This window comes from Hyla sarda, chromosome 4, assembly GCF_029499605.1.
Source record: "Hyla sarda isolate aHylSar1 chromosome 4, aHylSar1.hap1, whole genome shotgun sequence".
In the NCBI taxonomy this organism is placed as follows: Eukaryota; Metazoa; Chordata; class Amphibia; order Anura; family Hylidae; genus Hyla; species Hyla sarda.
In genome coordinates this window covers 47,329,471-47,349,090 of record NC_079192.1, presented here as the reverse complement: position 1 = coordinate 47,349,090, position 19,620 = coordinate 47,329,471, and the positions used below count along the sequence as shown (strand labels likewise).

Sequence of the window (19,620 nt, the reverse complement as noted above, 5' to 3'; positions counted from 1 at the left end):
AATCTTAATCCTTCCAGTACTTATCAGATGCTGTATGCTCCAAAGGAATTTCTTTTCTTTTTGAATTTCCTTTCTGTCTGACCACAGTGCTCTCTGCTGACACCTCTGTCCATGTCAGGAACTGTCCAGAGTAGGAAAAAAAAAATCTCCATAGCAAACCTCTCCTGCTCTGGACAGTTCCTGACATGGACAGAGGTGTCAGCGCAGAGCACTCAGACAGACAGAAAATAAATTCAAAAAGAAAAGAACTTCCTGTGGAGAATACAGCAGCTGATAAGTACTGGAAGGATTAAGATTTTTTTTTAAATAGAAATAATTTATAAATCTGTTTAACTTTCTGGCACCAGTTGATTTAAATACAAAAAAAAAAAAAAAGTTTCACAGTGGAGTACCCCTTTAAGGCTAGGTTCACATGGCAGAATCTCTAAGGGTAATTTAGTGGAAAAATTCAGCTAGGAAATTGATTTCAATGGGATTCTGCACCGTGCATCAGAAAATCCAGATTCTGGCATCTGCAAAAACATTAAACCTGTTCAATGTTTCCGAGGATTCCGCGTGGAAATGTATTGCTCTCTATAGGGATGGCGCATTTCAGAGCGGTCTTGACGCCAAATGTATGGAATGTGTTTTCCACATTTTAAGCTGAACATAGCCTAAGAAGATTGGTGCTAAAGAATAAGGCTATGTTCACACCTCGGAATTTCCTAGCAGAATTCCGCATGGAGATTCTGTTGCAGCAGAGTCCCATTGATTTCAACAGGATTCTGCTCCGTATCCGCAGAAAGAAGGAACCTGTTCATTATTTCTGAATGCATAGTCGTCTATATGATGGCCCGCAGTCTCCGGAATGTCCACACAGAGATTTTCCTTGTGGACATTACGAAATGTGAACATAGCCTAAATGTTGTTATTAGGTGTAAATGTTGTAGGCTGAGTGCTTGACAGCTATCCCTTCCCATACACATATGCACACTTGACTCACAAAACATGTGTTATCTCAATGGGCAGAAGGGGATAACTAAACAAGGATTGGGCATGTTGAAATTGGAAGCCTATTTTCCCTTAAGGCCGTTGTCAGTGAAAATTTGGGACAATCATTAGCATTATGATCCTGCCAAAATCCTTCTGTTCAGCTTGTCTAATATGGCCGACTTAATGGCTCACGTACACTACCATATTATGGCTCCATACAACTTCCAGAAACTTCTTTGGGGCTCTATTGTGTCTTCCAATACTATGATCTCACATCGCTGTGTAGAGAGGTTTTTGCTACTGTATATCTAGTAACAAGTCTATGTTAGGCATCACAGTGGGGCTGGAGATAAGGATTTAAAGGGAACCTGTCATTTCTTTCATGCTGCCTGAACCACCAGTGATTGGGGTGGTCCCTGGTGGCTTCTCCCTGCCCCACCAGCCGTGATTGATAGATTGGTTTCTGGTTGGATATTGGGAGTTCCTCTGTCATGGGTCAATTAGCATTAGCCTTATGTTTTTTTTTCCTTCCTCTGGATCAACACAGTAGGGTTTTAGGTTGAACTATGTAACTATGTGTAAGAAATCAGTTATTAAATGCTATTGGGGTACGGACCAGCGACCACCCTGATGACTCGTGGTTCAGGTAGCATGATATTTATGATAGGTTCACTGACTATACCCCTTAAATTATTGTTGGATTATCCAACTCACATCCAACCTTAATATGTAATTTGCTCCATCTATGATTTCCCCTTAAACCCCTTCCTATGGTTTAGATCTCTATATTTAGAACAGACGTTATTTTCACTGGAAATCTAGGTAAGACTACCCAGCAGGGGCGTTTATTTTGAAAGGCAGACAAAGAAAACCCATGACCGCCTCCTTGTCTCTATACCACAGACAACACGACTGCTATATTAACTCTACAGTTTGTGAATCCAACCAGATAGCTCCCCATATGTTCCCTTCCTTAACCCCATAAGCATGACATGAGGGAAGAAGAAAATTGGGAGTTATCTGTAGTCACAGCTAAATTTCCCAATTTTTTTTTATGGCTTTAGCCTTTAATAGCATTACTATGTATTACAGATAGTAACATAGTATGCTGGACATCAGCTGATCGCTGGGATCGCGAGGCCCTAGATATCATTGTTGGTCAGCCGCACATCTATGTGTACACAGGGAAAGTGCAGCCGATAAAGATGTAAGTGAAGGACCACATGAACAATACAACAATCCTTTGTATAGCCCTACGCTCAGAATAATTGGGCTGTGTACAGGCTTTACCGCTCTACAGCTGAGCCCTCTGCAACTGTTCTTCACTGCCTGTTCATATATCAAATGACATGCAGTATATTTAAAGGGGTTATCCAGGAAAAAACTTTTTTTTATATATCAACTGGCTCCAGAAAGTTAAACAGATTTGTAAATCACTTCTATTAAAAAATCTCTTGTTCTTTTTTGTCTAAGTCCTCTCTGATGACACGTGTCTCGGGAATTGCCCAGTTTAGAAGCAAATCCCCATAAGAAACCTCTTCTAAACTGGGCGTTTCCCGAGACAGGTGTCATCAGAGAGCACTTAGACTGAAAAGAACAACCTTAACTTCAGACCTTCATAAGTACTGAAAGGATTAAGATTTTTTAATAGAAGTAATTTACAAATCTGTTTAACTTTCTGGAGCCAGTTGATATAAATAAAAAAGTTTTTTCCTGGAATACCCCTTTAATATGGTGTCACCCCCAACCAATGTCTGTTCTGCAATGACATTCTTCTCCATGAGAGGGGTAAGGATTGGTTGCACCAGATCTGTTCTGTACATGTCTTTTGGGAGTTAAAGGGGTACTCTGATATCAGATTTAAAAAATAAAATGCTGCAAAAGCAAATAGCATTGCTTACCTGTCTGTTCCTGTTCTGAAACTTACAAAATATAATTGTTTTGTAGGGCTGTAGTCCCCTCCACTGCCATGTCAAAAATCACTTCTTCAAAGAATACATTGCTTTCCCCCAACTCTTCATCACAGTCCTCCCACAGCACTCCTGACCTGCCTAGAGCTGCTGCAGAAGACTCTCTCTCCACACAGTAACTCTACAAAAGCTGCTGCATTCACTCCTTGTCTGCTCCTCTGTCTTTGGCATTGTTCCTCACAAACATTGTTCCGTTCTAAATGTCAGAATAAAGATATATATCTGTATATGGCAGGAAGACGGTGATGTAGCTGTAGGGACTGGTCAGAGGTAATGACATCACTCAGGAGGCAGGGCTAAAGCTTAGAGATAAGATCCAGTCACACCTCCTGAGACATCAGAGGATAACACGTTGTATCGGGAGATAGGGAGGAGCCAGGGAACTGGAGACAACAGCACATTGAAAATGAAAGGACTACACAACTTCCTGTCAGGGGTGAATCACACAAAAACATGCTAAAGCCAGTATAGTTTGTGATTACCTTATATTAGTTATAAGTCTTAGGGTCATAGTGTGACCTACCGTATTTTTTGCCGTATAAGACGCGTCTTATACGGCAAATACCGCGGCGGTCCCTGCGGCCATCAACGGCCGGGACCCGCGGCTAATACAGGACATCACCGATCGCGGTGATGCCCTGTATTAACCCTTCAGACGCGGTGACCGCTGCGTCTGAAGCGAAAGTGACACTAACCCGGGCTGCTCAGTTGGGCTGTTCGGGACCGCCGCGGTGAAATCGCGGCGTCCCAAACAGCTTACAGGACACCGGGAGGGACCTTACCTGCCTCCTCGGTGTCTGCTCCGTGCCGGGATCCCCTGAATGGCCGGCGCTCTCCTTCGTCATCATCACGTCGTTGTGCACGCCGTCCCGTCATCCAATAGGAGCGGCGTGCGTAGCGACGAGATGGCGGCGACGGAGAGAGAGGATACCCGGCAGAAGAGACGTTCCGGGGCGACGGGGACACGGCGACAGCGATGGAGGGCGACATCCAGGGCAGCGGTGACCGGGTCCGGAGCAGTGGGGACACACGAGTATTACCTCCTATACCAGTGGTCTTCAACCTGCGGACCTCCAACGGCCAACGGCTGTCCGGGCATGCTGGGAGTTGTAGTTTCGCAACATCTTGAGGTCCGCAGGTTGAAGATCACTGTCCTATACTTTACATTGTATTTGGTTCAAAATCTTTTTTTTCTAGATTTTCACCCTTTAAAATTGGGTGCGTCTTATGTGCGGGAGCACCTTATATGGCGAAAAATACGGGTAAATACAATTTTTCTGGGAGGGTCAAAGAGTGCATGTCCGTAATAGCACTATGCACTTCAAAGTATTACAGAGGCTTGAGTATATAAACAGTACACAGTATACAGACAGTCAACATGCAAGGGAGGAGCCCCCCAAGTAGAAGGTTTTGGTATTCTGTGGAGGACTGAAACTCCGTCCAGCGGTACCATGTCCTAAAGAAGGAGTCATGAAACATCAAGTAATGATACAGAGGGCTCCTACATGAGCCATAGGGATATGAAGGGAGCCTAAATTTTTTACCACAGCATTGAAATACAAGCCTTAGCAGCCGAGACTAGGTGACATTGAAGAGAATGTTTGTAGACCTTGGTGCCGATAACCACGGTGATGGAGAAGGAACTAGGTAGGGTCCAAATAAATAGAAAGGTCAGGAACGTGGCGTAAGACACGCTTCACTGCAGACAAAAAAATGGTGCCAGGTGAAGGCAAGACCAGAAGAGACATGGCTGCTTTCTTTAAAGGAAAACAGTCATCCCGTTCACCCACACTAAACCCAATACACCGGGTTATACTGCAGGTGAACAGGAGCTCGATGCGGAGTCTCTGACTAATATACATACCTAGAATGAAAAATGGCTATTCAGACCTCAAGGAACAGTTGGTGGAATGATGCTATAGTTTAGGATGATTTATAATATAAAATATAGCTAGAGATGCTGCTGGTTTTACAATATAGTTTTTATTCATATATTAATACAATAAAAGGCTATACCTGGAGAGCAAGGCCATTGCTACAGGGTCAGAGACTTAATATATTAAAACAAAATATAATTATAAAAATGCTAAAATGCATATATTGGTATGAGATGCATGAGAATTCTGCCACTCATGTTGTTATAAGGAAAAGCGTTGGCAGCGGTGCCGCAGGGTTATAATGTGTCTGGAATGTCAGATCCTAATGTTGCAGAAATGCAGGAGAAAATAGGACTGCAGTCTATGCGCAGGGGGGCACGGGTATACGCCCGGCCTGCTGGTTGGATAGTACCTGCCATCCTGGAGTGATGCGCAAATTATAGCGGAAGGAGGTGGTGAAACTTGTCTGTCTGCCGGGTGAGGCGTAGTCTGACTTCTGGATGGCACGGAGTGGCGTCCAGCTCGGTGGAGATGAATCCAGGCTGTGGATGAAATACAAGTGCTCCCGGCAGCGGGTGCCGTTCAAGCGCGCACTGTATGGTGGTACACTGAGCAGGGGACTGCAGCGCCTGCAAGAAGTGCACGTGGATGAGAATATGATTATTAATGGTGGCAGATCATGCAGGGAGATCTGTGGAGGCGAGACGCGTTTCGGGGAGGTCCCCTTTATCAATGGCCTCTTCAGCCATTGATAAAGGGGGACCTCCCCGAAACGTCACTGGTCACGTGAGCGCTCAGTAGGCACAAGCACTCACGTGTATATATCACCTACACTCTCCTTAGGAAAATATACAACTATACTACTAGGTAACAACACTTGTACCAAGTATATAACCTACATTTGTTACCATTACATTCCAATGACCATATAATCCACAACATTTTCTTTATTGATTACAACAAAATAATTAAAGATAGACACCCCTATCCCATAAAAAACATACAGCCCATAAGCTCCGGCATCCCCTGCCACAATAACATCAATTCCAGGCAATATGCACATATATGCAATAAGGGTAATGGTTCCATCCATATCAATAAAGTGCCATTGCAATGATCAAATACATGCATTACCTGCTCTTGGCATATTACCAGCGGCCATCTGGGGACCCCGTGCAACCTCAACGGACGTTGTTTCGTAGGCAACCCCACTTCTACCTGACAAAGTGGGGTTGTCCATGATACGACGTCTGTTGAGGTTGCACGGGGTCCCCAGATGGCCGCTGGTAATATGCCAAGAGCAGGTAATGCATGTATTTGATCATTGCAATGGCACTTTATTGATATGGATGGAACCGAGGAACGTGCTCTCGAATCACTCATAGTGCAAGAAAAAGTGGAAACGTGTCACACTAAAAAAACGTGCACAGAGGATGTGGTCTATCGCAAGCCCCTCTCCGATAGGAGAGAGGCCCCCCAACAAACCTTACCCTTCGCGTCCGGACCAAAAGGTACCTGTGAGGTTCCAGGTTCGATGTCCCTTTTCGCCGAAGCTACTAAGGGACCACAAATGCTCCCGGCATCCCCCTTGGCATTAGCCAAGGTATCTGCCGGCAGAGCCGATAACGGTAGGTACCCTGCCAAAGCAGGAGTACCCGGGGTGTTTGCAGGGAGGTGCGGAACCTAATGGCCACACACCTCCCCTAGACCGCCAGGAGGGACACCCAGAAGGGCTACCGCATCCTGACCAATCCTGTGAACACACAACACGCAAAAAGTGACACAGTGAGACAAAAAGAAATAAATAAGTGAATGTGTGCAGATATACTGCCCGGACATCCAGCCAGATCTATAAAAATGTCTCTGATCCCAGCCAGAAGGCCGGGAATCAAGAGGTGAGTGCCACAAGGTGAAGAGATTATGGTGCCCGTGCTTCAACTCAGTGAGTCCATCCTCCCAGTGAGTTTCGGCACCTCGGGGTCACCACTCCCCGAGGCACTAAAGTACCTCGGCTCTAGACCCTCTCAGCCTCATGGCGAGACCCGGAGGAAGCAGGTCACATCGGGGCAGCTGTCAAGCTGATTCCTCAGAACCAGCCCCGGTACACCTGCTCCCTACCATGCAGTGCCCATCCCCACCAGCTCCAAACTGGCGTCGCCTGCCACCAGCATGAAACTGATAAGAACAGATACTACACTTGATCTTAGCCAAAAGGCCGAGAAGCTGGCCACATGTAAACCTCTCGCAGCTTATTATGCTGTACAAGGCTCATAGGGGTTAAGTGCAACACATTTAATTAGTGAATTAACGTTGTACTATCTGGTGATAGACTGGATCGGAGGAGGTCTTTCTAGTTGCACCAGAGCCCTATAATAGACCTTTGTGCAGCTGTTGCTCAGTGCATTTCATCTGTCCAAGGCTCATAGGAGCAATGTGCACGAGATTCAATTACCCCCATTAATCCTTACAATATGCCATTACAATTAATCAGCTCCCTTTGTCTCCTTGCTGCGCCATTCTATTACAGCGTTCGCCAAACGTCTTCCGAACCCTCAATCATCTGATTAAACTGTACCAGCTCCTGACTGATGGTCTCCTACAGGAACGTTGTAATAACCCTATTATATATTATCACGATCATGAAATGTTATTATCCCTGAAATATCTATCTTCAGGAACTCTGGGATCCTAATTTTCTTACAGATGTAACATTTTATTACAGTAAGCAGAGGCTGAAGAATCTCATGTAGTATGTCCTACGTGGAAAGCCAATTTCTGACCTGTCTATTAGAAATATAACTCAGTAGTCCAATATGTCGAGTCTTCCTAATAACGTATTACTGCTTTGTAGGTCCTTGATATATTACCGTATATAATCGAGTATAAGCTGAGTTTTTCAGCATGATTTTTCTTGCTGAAAACGCCCCCCTCGGCTTATACTCGAGTGAACTCTCCACCTGTCAATCCCTTCTCAGTGGTCTTCAAACTGCGGATCTCCAGATGTTGCAAAACTACAACTCCCAGCATGCCCGGACAGCCATCGGCTGTCCGGGCATGCTGGGAGTTGTAGTTTTGAAACCGCTGGAGGTCCGCAGGTTGAAGACCACTGCGGCCTTCGTCATCATCCAGACCCCCCCCCCTTTAGTTTTCTACTCACCTCCACTCGGTGGGAAGGAAGGGTGAGCTGGTCCGGGCCATCTATGCTGCAGGGACTGTTCCGGTGGGGAGGGTTAGTCGTTCCGGGCTGTACATTTTCACTGGGGGGGCCTCTTCTCCGCGCCTGGACTAGTGACATTGCCTTGACGATGACGCACAGGGACGCGCATGCACATCTCTGTGCATCATCGTCAAGGCAACGTCACTAGTCCGGGGCCGGAGCGCGGAGAAGAGGGCCCCCCCGTAGAAAATGGACAGCCCGGAACGACTAACCCTCCCCACCAAACGGTCCCTGCAGCATAGATGGGCCGGACCAGATCACCCTTCCTTCCCACCGAGGGGAGGTGAGTAGAAAACTAAAGGGGGTGTCTGGATGATGACAAAGGCCGCAGTGGTCTTCAACCCTGCGGACCTACCGAGGTTTCAAAACTACAACTCCTAGCATGCCCGGACAGCCGATGGCTGTCCGGGCATGCTGGGAGTTGTAGTTTTGCAACATCTGGAGGTCCGCAGGTTGAAAACCACTGATGAAGCGATTGACAGGCGGTGATGATGAAGGGGGGGGGGGATGATGACGGGGGTCTGGATGATGACAGGGGGGGATGATATATTTCCCACACTAGGCTTATAGTCGAGTCAATAACTTTTCCTGGGTTTTTGGGGTGAAATTAGGGGCCTCGGCTTATATTCAGGTCGGCTTATACTCGAGTATATACAGTAAAAGTAAAAATCACATATAAAGAATTTTTTTTATTTTTTTTTAACAAAACTAATTTTCATATCTTCTATTAGGCTTTTATGAATTGATAGAGGTGGGATCTCTGTACAGGATCCTTATCACTTGGCCAGCATGGTTACAAAGAGCTTCTCTTGCTTTTGAGGACCTATCTTTTGAAGAAGTGACATACGTCCCCTCTGAACCCCCATATAGTAGTTAGGCCTTACACTGTGCCCCCATATAGTAATAAGGGCCACCTCTGGGCAACCTGTAGTATTAAGCTCCCCTGTAGTAATAGGCCCCCATTAAATAAAAAACTTGAAATAAACTCCCCTGCCCCAGCGTCTTTCCTCTTCTAGCAGGAAGCCTGGTATAGTGTTCTTATAATTGCTATAATATATACATTATACTCCATTCCACCCTCCACAGGTACAGTTTTCAACACTCAACTGACTGCCCCAGCCCAATGCTTCTCTCTATCTTTTTTAACTCATAAACTGCAGTAGGTGACCACTTAAATTGTTCCTGACACTTTTGACATGTCCTAGAGATGTCAAAAATTTTGACCAGTCGGGGTCTCAATGCTCAGACCCCCACCAATTAGATGCAGCTGGGAGAAGTGCTTGGCCGAGTGTTTCTCTCCCCCACTCACTACGATCTTCATATCACTGCTGGAGACGGTCTACACAGACTTATCATGGAGACTGCCTCTGGCAGGGAGACAGAAAAGGCAGCAAACTGGGGAGAGAGGTGTTAAAGCGTACCCGTCAGATCTTTTTTTTTTATATATATATATATATCACTCAGTACCTAATCCTGACCATGTACATCTACTTTTTATGTGTCTAGCACCTTTATTTATTTTTATTACACTTTTAATTTAGTTCACTAGTCTGAATTCCTCTCAAAGGGAGGGGGCGTGGCCTCACTGTGCAGGTCTCCGCCCCCTCCCTCAGTATGCCGTCTGCTCACATCTCCCCTAGCATTAGCAAAACTACAACTCCCAGCTTGTCCTCACTGACAGTAGCGGGACACAAGATGACAGTGGGAGGAATTTTCCTCCAGCTTTGAGCCCTGCACTCACAGCTGTCAATCAAGGAAGTGTGTCCATGACATAGGTGATGATGCATGGACACAGCAGGACTAGTATGTGTCCAAGCAGGCAGGGAGGGGGGGGGCAGGTGTTTGACTGGCTTTTTCATTATCAAATACTGAAAATTTTCTAATGAAGGCAATTGCAAAACCTATTGATTATACATGCTTTACAACATATCAAAAGTTTTTGTATCTGACAAAGCCCATTTAAGCAGTTATATCTATCGATCAGCAGGGTCTTAAAACTGAGACCCTGAATGATCAATGACTTGTCTTCAGGACTTGTCAAAAGTATTTTAAAGTGACAGTGCCCATTTAGGGTACACATACATATTCGATAGCTGTCGGACGGACAACAAACTTTCAAGATCCCTCTATGCACATGAACTTTCAGCTTGGCAAAGTGTTAAGTGGTTCCAAATAGAGAGATAGGCGGGGTAAGCTGTTGGCAGACTACTCTAGCAGTGGCTCATCTCTCCAAGAAAAAAAAAAGATTGTGCTGCTGAAATCCAACATACCAGATTCTTCTTCATCTATACAAATTAACCAGTTGTCTAGTCCTGTCAACTTTTTTTACAATGTGCATGGGGCCTTTACTCTACCAACCCCTTATCCGGCGGTCATCTCCACAAAAGAACATATGATGAATTATGCATTAGATAGCCCCATCAGACAGTGGAATGCCTATATTGTTCTTCCTGAGAATACAAATAGGACTATTAGTATAACTAGAGTGGGCCTTTAGATCCAATATCTTTGGGTCAGCCCAAGGTACCTATGTTTGAAAAGTGTCAATAATTTCACATCATCATGGGGTTAAAGGGGTACTCCGCTGCCCCAACAGTTTTTTCCGAACGCTTGGAGCGGGCGGTGGGAGATCGTGATGTCACGGTCACACCCCTCTGGACATCACACCACACCCCCTCAATGCAAGTCTATGGGAGGGGGCGTATCTGCCACCACGCCCCCTCCCATAGACTTGCATTGAGGGGGCGTGGTGTGACATCACAAGGGGCGTGGCCACGATGTCACGACCGCCGGGTGCTATATAGAGATCGTGGGGTTCCCCAGCGGCAGGACCCCGGTGATCAGACATCTTATCCCCTGTCCTTTACATAGGGGATAACATGTCTAGGGGCGGAATACCCCTTTATGACTTATGGCAATTGTAGAGATAATCCATAAGAGCAGTAAGGCTAGGTTCACACTGTGGAATTTCTGGGCAGAATTTCTGCCGGAGATCTGGGCTCACTGGGCAGAATTTCTGCCGGACATCTCCCATAGATGTCAATGCATTTCTGAGCAGATCTCCCAAAAGATCTACCCAGAAATGCATTGCCGTCTATGGGGACGGCAATGCAGTCCGTGCGGTCCTAGTGCCGCCAGCTAAATCTCCATCAGAAATTCTGCCCAGAGATTCCGTAGTGTGAACCTAGCCTAAGAGTCTACAGATTTGTAGGCGTGATAGAGTACTTGTTTGTTCCATTGGGAGCCTCTATGGTACCATGCGTAAGCTGTACTAGTGGCACCACCATAGAAAAAATCCCATGGAGTGCAGCACTATAGTGTTATTGCAATTTCATAGGTAGATCTGAAGTCTTGAGTATGGACTGGTGTCATAATACGCTCAGACTTTAGGTCACAGGAGGATGGAATGTTATTATGTTAGCATTACATCAGCCGATGCTATTTAAAGGGGTACTCCGGTGAAAACCTTTTTTCTTTTAAATCAACTGGTGGAAGAAAGTTAAACATATTTGTAAATTACTTCTATTAAAAAAATCTTAATCCTTCCAGTACTTATTAGCTGCTGAATACTACAGAGGAAATTCCTTTCTTTTCGGAACACTGATGACATCACGAGCACAGTGCTCTCTGCTGACATCTCTGTCCATTTTAGCAACCGTGCAGAGCAGATGCATAGCAGATGTATGCTAAGGGCAGCATGGTGGCTCAGTGGTTAGCACTGCTGCCTTGCAGTGCTGGGGACTTGGGTTCAAATCCCACTAAGGACAACAATAAATAAAGCGTTATTCTTATTATAATAACGTCAGCAGAGAGAACTGCGCTCGTGATGTCATCAGAGAGCATTCCAAAAAGAAAATAATTTCCTCTGTAGTATTCAGCAGCTAATAAGTACAGGAAGGATTAAGATTTTTTTAATAGAAGTAATTTACAAATATGTTTAACTTTCTGCCACCAGTTGACAGCCTTATTACACTCTTAATGTTTTATTGCAATTCCTTATTCTTGGCTTCCATGTAATCCTTGTAATATATTCTTAAGCTTTCAGACCCTAAAAAATGCCTTAAGACCATGACCTACAGTATCTCTGAAATATATATGCCCCCCTGCAGCCAGCCAGCCAGCTCATAAATATTGTATTACCTCTGTAACATCTTATTAGTACTTTAGGGCATCTTATTATTGTAGCAGGAGTGTCTGTCTAGATCTGTAGCATCCCATTACATATTATTGATTTTCTCTGCATTATGGAGAGGCGACTGTCATACTAGGTCAGCAGCCTGAAATGTGAACGGCACGCTACATAGATCCATGTCCAACTATTTATCCCATTACCTTAATAATAGGTTAATAAAAGTGTTCATTCTGTGGCTGCATCTGCTCACCGCCAATCCAATTAAATCTTTGCGTACTGTAAATACCTACTGTATCGACTCGTATGACATCCAGGGACATACACAGCGCTTGTAGGGCTTTATTCCTAAACCTAAAGGGTGATTTAAAATTAAAATTTTTACAAATTACTTTTAAATTTGCCACCAAAATAGTTCTCTGAGCGCCTGTTCTTCCCACTCTGTCTCTATAGCACCCGTCTCCAGTGAATCAGCGCCGTAGAATCACATTGCAATGGGCCTCGCACTGGAGACGGGTGCTGTGGAGCCGGAGTGGGAAATATAATGATATGTGGTGGGGAGGTGGGAGAATGGGAGCTCGCAAAGCTATACCAAGCAATTAAAGGGGAACTCCGATACATTACATCTAATCCCCAGGATATTAAATAAGTGTCTGATCGCAAGAGGTCCGACCGCTGGGACCCCCCACAATCTGCTGTCCGGCACCCCGTACGTATGAACGATAGATTGGCCACATTCTGGTTGATCAAAGTCTTGTATGTTCAGCCAGCTTTGAGCTGTCCATACACAAGATTAACGTTGGCTCAACTGGGTCCATTTTGGTGGGCACAAGTGACCATATAATGTATATGGGGGCCTCCGACTAACAAACAAGCCCTGAATTTCAACATGCCCGATCCTTCAGAGCTCAGGAGAGATAAGCCTCCAGTAGAGGTACCCGAAAGCAGCTTCTACCCTCTATGCACTCAGTACAAATGCCCACTATACCCAGCACATTTATGGAGCGGGGGTTGGGAGAAATACCTTGTGTTGATTATTCATTGATTATATTTGTATGCCCAGCCTTAGGCCACTTTCACACAGCAGTAAGGTCAGTATTTTGCATCAGTATTTTTAAGCCAAGTAGAATCTACATAGACAGAGTATAGAAAAATGTGCACTTCTTCAGTGTTTTAGTCATGGCTGTCCGGGGATGCTGGGAGTTGTAGATTTGCAACAACTGGAGGGCCGTAGTTTGGAGCCACTGGCCTACACAGAAGACCATTCTCTTATTGACAATTGCAGTGCTAGCTCCATATGATCTCTACCTGCTGTAGTATATCTGTAACATTTAAAATTGTTTTTTGGACAGGGCCAACGCCTAAGCCTGCAGCAACAAAAGGGGCAACTGCAGTAAAGGAAGCAAATGCTGCAAAGAGCAGCTCCATCAGGTAAGATGCTCTGCGAACTGCGAGTCAATGATATAAGGGACAATTGGACATAGGATCAAATAATAGGTGGTTAAAAAGCCAATTTGTTAACCAGAAAATGGATATGAAACAGTGAGCACTGTAAATACAATGCAATAATACAGAATATACCTGTGACTTATACTTGTATTTATTTTTTATTAATAATTAAGTATTTTTTAGCCATTCAAGTGTCACAGAGGCGGGGCCTAGGGTCTGTTCCCTAAGGCCGCTACGCCTTTGCGCTCTCAATCTCTCGCTCCTTGATAGACAGGGACAAGGTTAGAGAGTGGAGCCCACGCATTAGATGTTGTTTCGCCTAGCAGCGCAGGTATGGTGAGCTCCTGAAGCCACCGGTTAACTTATCACAGTGAGTATGAAAAGCTACCCTAGCTGACCAAGTAAGCTGACCCTGCATGTCTATGAGGGAGCAGGAGGAGAGCCCTAGGGCACAGCAGACTGTTGGCCCCGCCTCTATGACACTTGAATGGACGAAAAAATTAGCAATAAAGACACGCACACAAGATGCACAGGTATACGCTCTATTCTTTTATTGCATTGTGAATTCGGGTAGAAAAGCAGACATGGTGCACATCTACAATCTTGTATAATGATCTGATTGCTTCTCAGCATAATATCAAAAACTAACAGGTTGTTAGTATACATTTTTGATCAAAAAGTACAAGCCCACTCGCCACGTCAAGGCCACCTATCCAGAGTGGGTCCCTAACGTCCCTAGCATAAAATGGCGCAGCACCGAGCGGCGACCACCACCGCCGCGACACCAACGCCCACAGGGGGGAACGACCCACCGGCAGAGCGCCCCCAATGCCACTCAAACCAGTCTATGGGCCGCACCCCCCCGCAGACACGGCGCCACGGCAGCAACGGACACCGCACAGCACCACACCAGTGTGAACAAGGTGTAATGGCTCACTTACCATGCTCTCCCAGTCAGACTGGGAGGCTGCTAGGAAAGAAATGACCCATGTGTAGCTAACTACTACTTATATAGGGTTGGGCTGAGGGGGTGGGGAAGAGTGCAGACAACATGTTCAAACAAAGAAAAAAGAGGGGATAGAAATCACAGTGTGAATTCGGGTAGAAAAACAGACATGGTGCACATCTACAATCTTGTATAATGATCTGATTGCTTCTCAGCATAATATCAAAAACTAACAGGTTGTTAGTATACATTTTTGATCAAAAAGTACAAGCCCACTCGCCACGTCAAGGCCACCTATTTAGAGTGGGTCCCTAACGTCCCTAGCATAAAATGGCGCAGCACCGAGCGGCGACCACCACCGCCGCGACACCAACGCCCACAGGGGGGAACGACCCACCGGCAGAGCGGCCCCAATGCCACTCAAACCAGTCTATGGGCGCACCCCCCCGCAGACACGGCGCCACGGCAGCAACGGACACCGAACAACCTGTTAGTTTTTGATATTGTGCTGAGAGGCAGTCAGATCATTGTACAAGATTGTAGATGTGCACCATGTCTGTTTTTCTACCCGAATTCACACTGTGATTTCTATCCCCTCTTTTTTTTTGAACATGTTGTCTGCACTCTTCCCCACCCCCTCAGCCCAACCCTATATAAGTAGTAGTTAGCTACACATGGGTCATTTCTTTCCTAGCAGCCTCCCAGTCTGACTGGGAGAGCATGGTAAGTGAGCCATTACACCTTGTTCACACTGGTGTGGTGCTGTGCGGTGTCCGTTACTGCCGTGGCGCCGTGTCTGCGGGGGGGGGGGGGGGTGCGGCCCATAGACTGGTTTGAGTGGCATTGGGGCCGCTCTGCCGGTGGGTCGTTCCCCCCTGTGGGCATTGGTGTGGCGGCGGTGGTGGTCGCCGCTCGGTGCTGCGCCATTTTATGCTAGGGACGTTAGGGACCCACTCTAAATAGGTGGCCTTGACGTGGCGAGTGGGCTTGTACTTTTTGATCAAAAATGTATACTAACAACCTGTTAGTTTTTGATATTGTGCTGAGAGGCAGTCAGATCATTGTACAAGATTGTAGATGTGCACCATGTCTGTTTTTCTACCCGAATTCACTGTTTTATTGCATTGTATATAACAGTGCCGGCAGTTTCATACCCATTTTTTGGGTCACAAATTCGCTTCAAAGGTGTATGCACACATACAGTATCCTGCACATTTGTGATGCACAGGTTTTAAAGCAGCAGATTTTATACTGCAGAGTTCAATGTAAACTAAATGACTAAACACAGTTTCAAATCTGCAGCATCATCATCTACGAAAGATACTGTACGTGTGAAAACACCCTTATGGTCAGGTCAAAAGTAGTGCATCCGCAGCATGCTTCACACTGTGGATACACCGATGTCAGTCACTAGAGCGAGCTGCACGAAATTCACTGCTACCAGCAGATACACAGGGCTACCTGGCGCAGCAGGGAGATTGCTCTAGTGACTGACAGTGGCGCATTCACAACGTAAATTATTATTCTTTTTTTTACTTGATAAATGATCTGACTGCCTGATACCAATGGAGAGAGAGGTTGTAAAAGGACTTTTGCTTTATTGAAAACTGTTTTTGTCTCCTATTAGTCAGGTGACTATATAAAAACATAGGGGCAGACTTCCTAAAATGCTTTAAATGTTAAACAGTGCAACACATGAATTGAAGACAAAAGACAAATTTATCTCAAAATGCAAATGACATTTATATTCACATTATTTGATAAACATCTATGGCTTCATGCACAGTGGTAAATATACTTCATCCATGTTACAGGTCTGTAGCTGCTTCACCCATCAAATCCAGAATGGTCACACAGAAAGGTAAGTCAGTATCAATTTCAGATCTCTGGAGACCAATCACAAAGGTTACATTACAGGTTCTAAAACTGGACAAACACTGAGCTGAAAATTTGGTGGAATCAGCAGCTCTGTAGAATAGATGTAATCTACATCCTTAAACCACAATTTAAAGGGGCTGTCTGCGTAAATTTAACAAAAATTGCTCCAAGGCTGTAAAAATAAACATTCTATACTCACCTCCTTCCGTTTCCTTCAGCTGCAGCCAGTGCTCCTGGTCTTCCACTAAGGTCTGCTTTTTCTGCTTCCTGTGCTGTCCTCACCCCACAGGACCTGCCTGTTCAGGCAATCAGTGGCTGCAGCGCTGTCCTTCCTTAGTCATTGATTGGCTAAGCAGGCGGGTCCTGTGAAGTCAGGACAGCACAGGTACCGGAAGAAGTGCAGAAGTGGAGACCAGCGGAGGCCTGGGAGCACCAGCATGCCTATTTTTTATATTTGCATACAACAAACCAGCCTGAGAGCATTTTTTTTTTGCCTAAACATCCTCTTTAAAACATGAGAAAGTTTTAAAATTACATTGTACTCCCACTCCTAGAACCACTTTATAGGTGAAAAAAGGGGCAACAGTGCTTACTGGAGCCCCATTTACATGAAATGATTGAGCTGCAGAACTAGACGCAACCCTACACACATTAACATCACCTATGTCAGGTGCTACAGTGTTCTGCATTAGTGGAGGTCACAGGTGTATAATACTATTGATGGCCTATCCTAAAGTAATCCTACCTCCAATAGGTAACAGATCATCTATGAAATATTAGAGTAACATTAGATGTGTAATTCAATATCTAAAATCTTCAAACTTTTGTCCTACCAATCTCCAAGCAATAGTTTTTTTTATTTCCAAAATTAGGCAACAATCCTTAAACCAAATGTGTTTAAAACTTGTAACATGCCCCCATTCTGGTACATGAATACATCTGAAATTCTGGTACATGGCACCCCTGAAATTATTCTAGAAAATGAAGTATTTCTCTCAGAAAAGGATTGCAGTAACACGTTTTGCTATACACATGTTTATTTCCTTTGTGTGTATTGGAACTAAACAAAAAATAAATAAATAAAAGGGGAGGGGGTGTCAGCAAATTGGACATGTAGTCACACCAAACTCCAGAAATAGGCTGGACAAAATTATTGGCACCCTTAACTTAATATTTGGTTGCACACCCTTTGGAAAAAATTAACGAAATCAGTCGCTTCCCATAACCATCAATAAGCTCCTTACACCTCTCAGCCGGAATGTTGGACCACTCTTCCATTGCAAACTGCCCCAGGTCTCTCTTATTGGAAGGCGCCTTTTCCCAACAGCAATTTTAAGATTTCCCCACAGGTGTTCTGTGGGATTTAGATCTGGACTCATTGCTGCCACTTCAGAACTCTCCAGCACTTTGTTGCCATCGATTTCTGGGGGCTTTTTGACGTATGTTTGGGGTCATTGTCCTGCTGGACGCAAAACCCAGCTTTCTGACACTGGGCTGTACAGTGTGACCCAAAATCCGTTGGTAATCCTCAGATTTCATGATGTCTTGCACACATTCAAGGCACCCAGTGCCAGAGGCAGCAAAACAACCCCAAAACATCATTAGACCTCCACCATATTTCACTGTAGGTACTGCGTTCTTTTCTTTTTAGGCCTCATTCCGTTTTCGGTAAATAGTAGAATTATGTGTTTTACCAAAAATCTCTATATTGGTCTCATCTGTCCCCAAGAAGTTTTCACAGAAGGATTTTAGCTTACTCAAGTTCATTTTGGCAAAATGTAGTCTTGCTTTTTTATGTCTCTGTGTAGCAGTGGGGTCCTCCTGGGTCTCCTGCCATAGTGTTTCATTTCATTTAAATGTCGATGGATAGTTCGCGCTTACACTGATGCTCCCTGAGCCTGCAGGACAGCTTGAATATCTTTGGAACTTGTTTGGGGCTGCTTATCCACCATCGGGACTATCCTGCGTTGACACCTTTAATACATTTTTCTCTTCCGTCCATGACCAGGGAGATTAGCTACAGTGCCATGGGTTGCAAACTTCTTGATAATGTTGTGCACTGTGGACAAAGGCAAATCTAGATCTCTGGAGATGGACTTGTAACCTTGAGATTGTTAATATTTTTCCACAATTTTGGTTCTCAAGTCCTCAGACAGTTCTCTTCTCCTCTTTCTGTTGTCCATGCTTAGTGTGGCACACACAGACACACAATGCAAAGACTAATTTAACTTCTCTCCTTTTTATCTGCTTTCTGGTGTGATTTTTATATTGCCCACACCTGTTACTTGCCCCAGGTGAGTTTAAAGGCACATCACATGCTTGAAACAATCTTATTTTTCCACAATTTTGAAAGGGTGCCAATAATTTTGTCCAGCCCATTTTTGGAGTTTTGTGTGACATTATGTCCAATTTGCTTTTTTTGGTTTAGTTCCAATACACACAAAGGGAACAAACATGTGTATAGCAAAACATGTGTTACTGCAATCCTTTTCTGTGAGAAATACTTCCTTTACTAGAAAAAATTCAGGGGTGCCAACATTTACGGCCATGACTGTAAGTGAATTGAGGTTTCAAATGTTGAGCTTGTGCAGGCAATTGTATAAAAATGTTCCCTAGGTTGGACCAGAAGAGCAAAAATCCAAAGCTAACTCAACATGACAACCCCTTTCTCTATTGAAGCAGAGGATTGGCTTATTGCTGTGGGTTTGGCTTCACAAATTTTTGGGGATCAGCTGTGATCTGCAGGGGTACACCTAGGCTGGTCAACAGGGGAAAATCAGTATGAAAAACATTCACTTGAATGGTTCCTCCATGTAATAGTGCATGAATGAATGGGCCAAGATTGCCACGTTTGCATCACCAGTCTTCTCTGGCTCAGTGAATGGGGTTTTAAGTGGGGTTTCCCCCTCTACAATGTCTATCTCTTAGAGAAATATCATGCTAAGAGAAATGTAAGTTGAGCCATAAAGGTGTAATGTGGTCTAGATGGAATTATCATATCTGCTAGATCAGCGATAGTCCCAACAGAATTAAATAGCAGTAATGCCCATCAGTGCCATAGAGTAGAAAATGAGCAGTACAGTGACTCTCTCTCCACTAGCACTGGATTTCTGCTATGAGTAAACAGGAAACGGAGGTCCACATTCTGGTGGTTTCCCACCAATCTTGCAGTAACGTCCACA

General features: G+C 44.8%; 2 protein-coding genes and 1 pseudogene across 5 annotated transcripts in view; 1 reads left to right on the top strand and 2 right to left on the bottom strand.

Moving 5' to 3' along the window:
* The window catches only part of PRKACA (protein kinase cAMP-activated catalytic subunit alpha), a 170,027-nt gene that overhangs the window by 17,797 nt on the left and 132,610 nt on the right, over nt 1–19,620 (bottom strand). Inside the window, exon 13 of one of the 2 annotated variants that reach the window (XM_056570766.1) lies at nt 5,377–5,448. The exons of the other annotated variant lie outside the window; for it this stretch is intronic. The gene's annotated coding sequence lies outside the window, so the exon portion shown is untranslated. Of the gene's footprint in view, nt 1–5,376; nt 5,449–19,620 lie in introns of those variants that run through there. 2 annotated transcript variants of the gene reach the window in all.
* Nucleotides 1–19,620, top strand: part of LOC130367858 (mucin-17-like) — a 74,906-nt gene that overhangs the window by 25,928 nt on the left and 29,358 nt on the right. For all 3 annotated transcript variants that reach the window (XM_056570748.1, XM_056570749.1, XM_056570747.1), the window contains exons 3-4: nt 13,518–13,596; nt 16,375–16,421. In XM_056570748.1, the coding sequence (XP_056426723.1) occupies nt 13,518–13,596; nt 16,375–16,421 (126 nt within the window). The remainder of the gene's footprint in view (nt 1–13,517; nt 13,597–16,374; nt 16,422–19,620) is intronic.
* Nucleotides 6,939–7,046, bottom strand: LOC130268189 (U2 spliceosomal RNA; annotated as a pseudogene).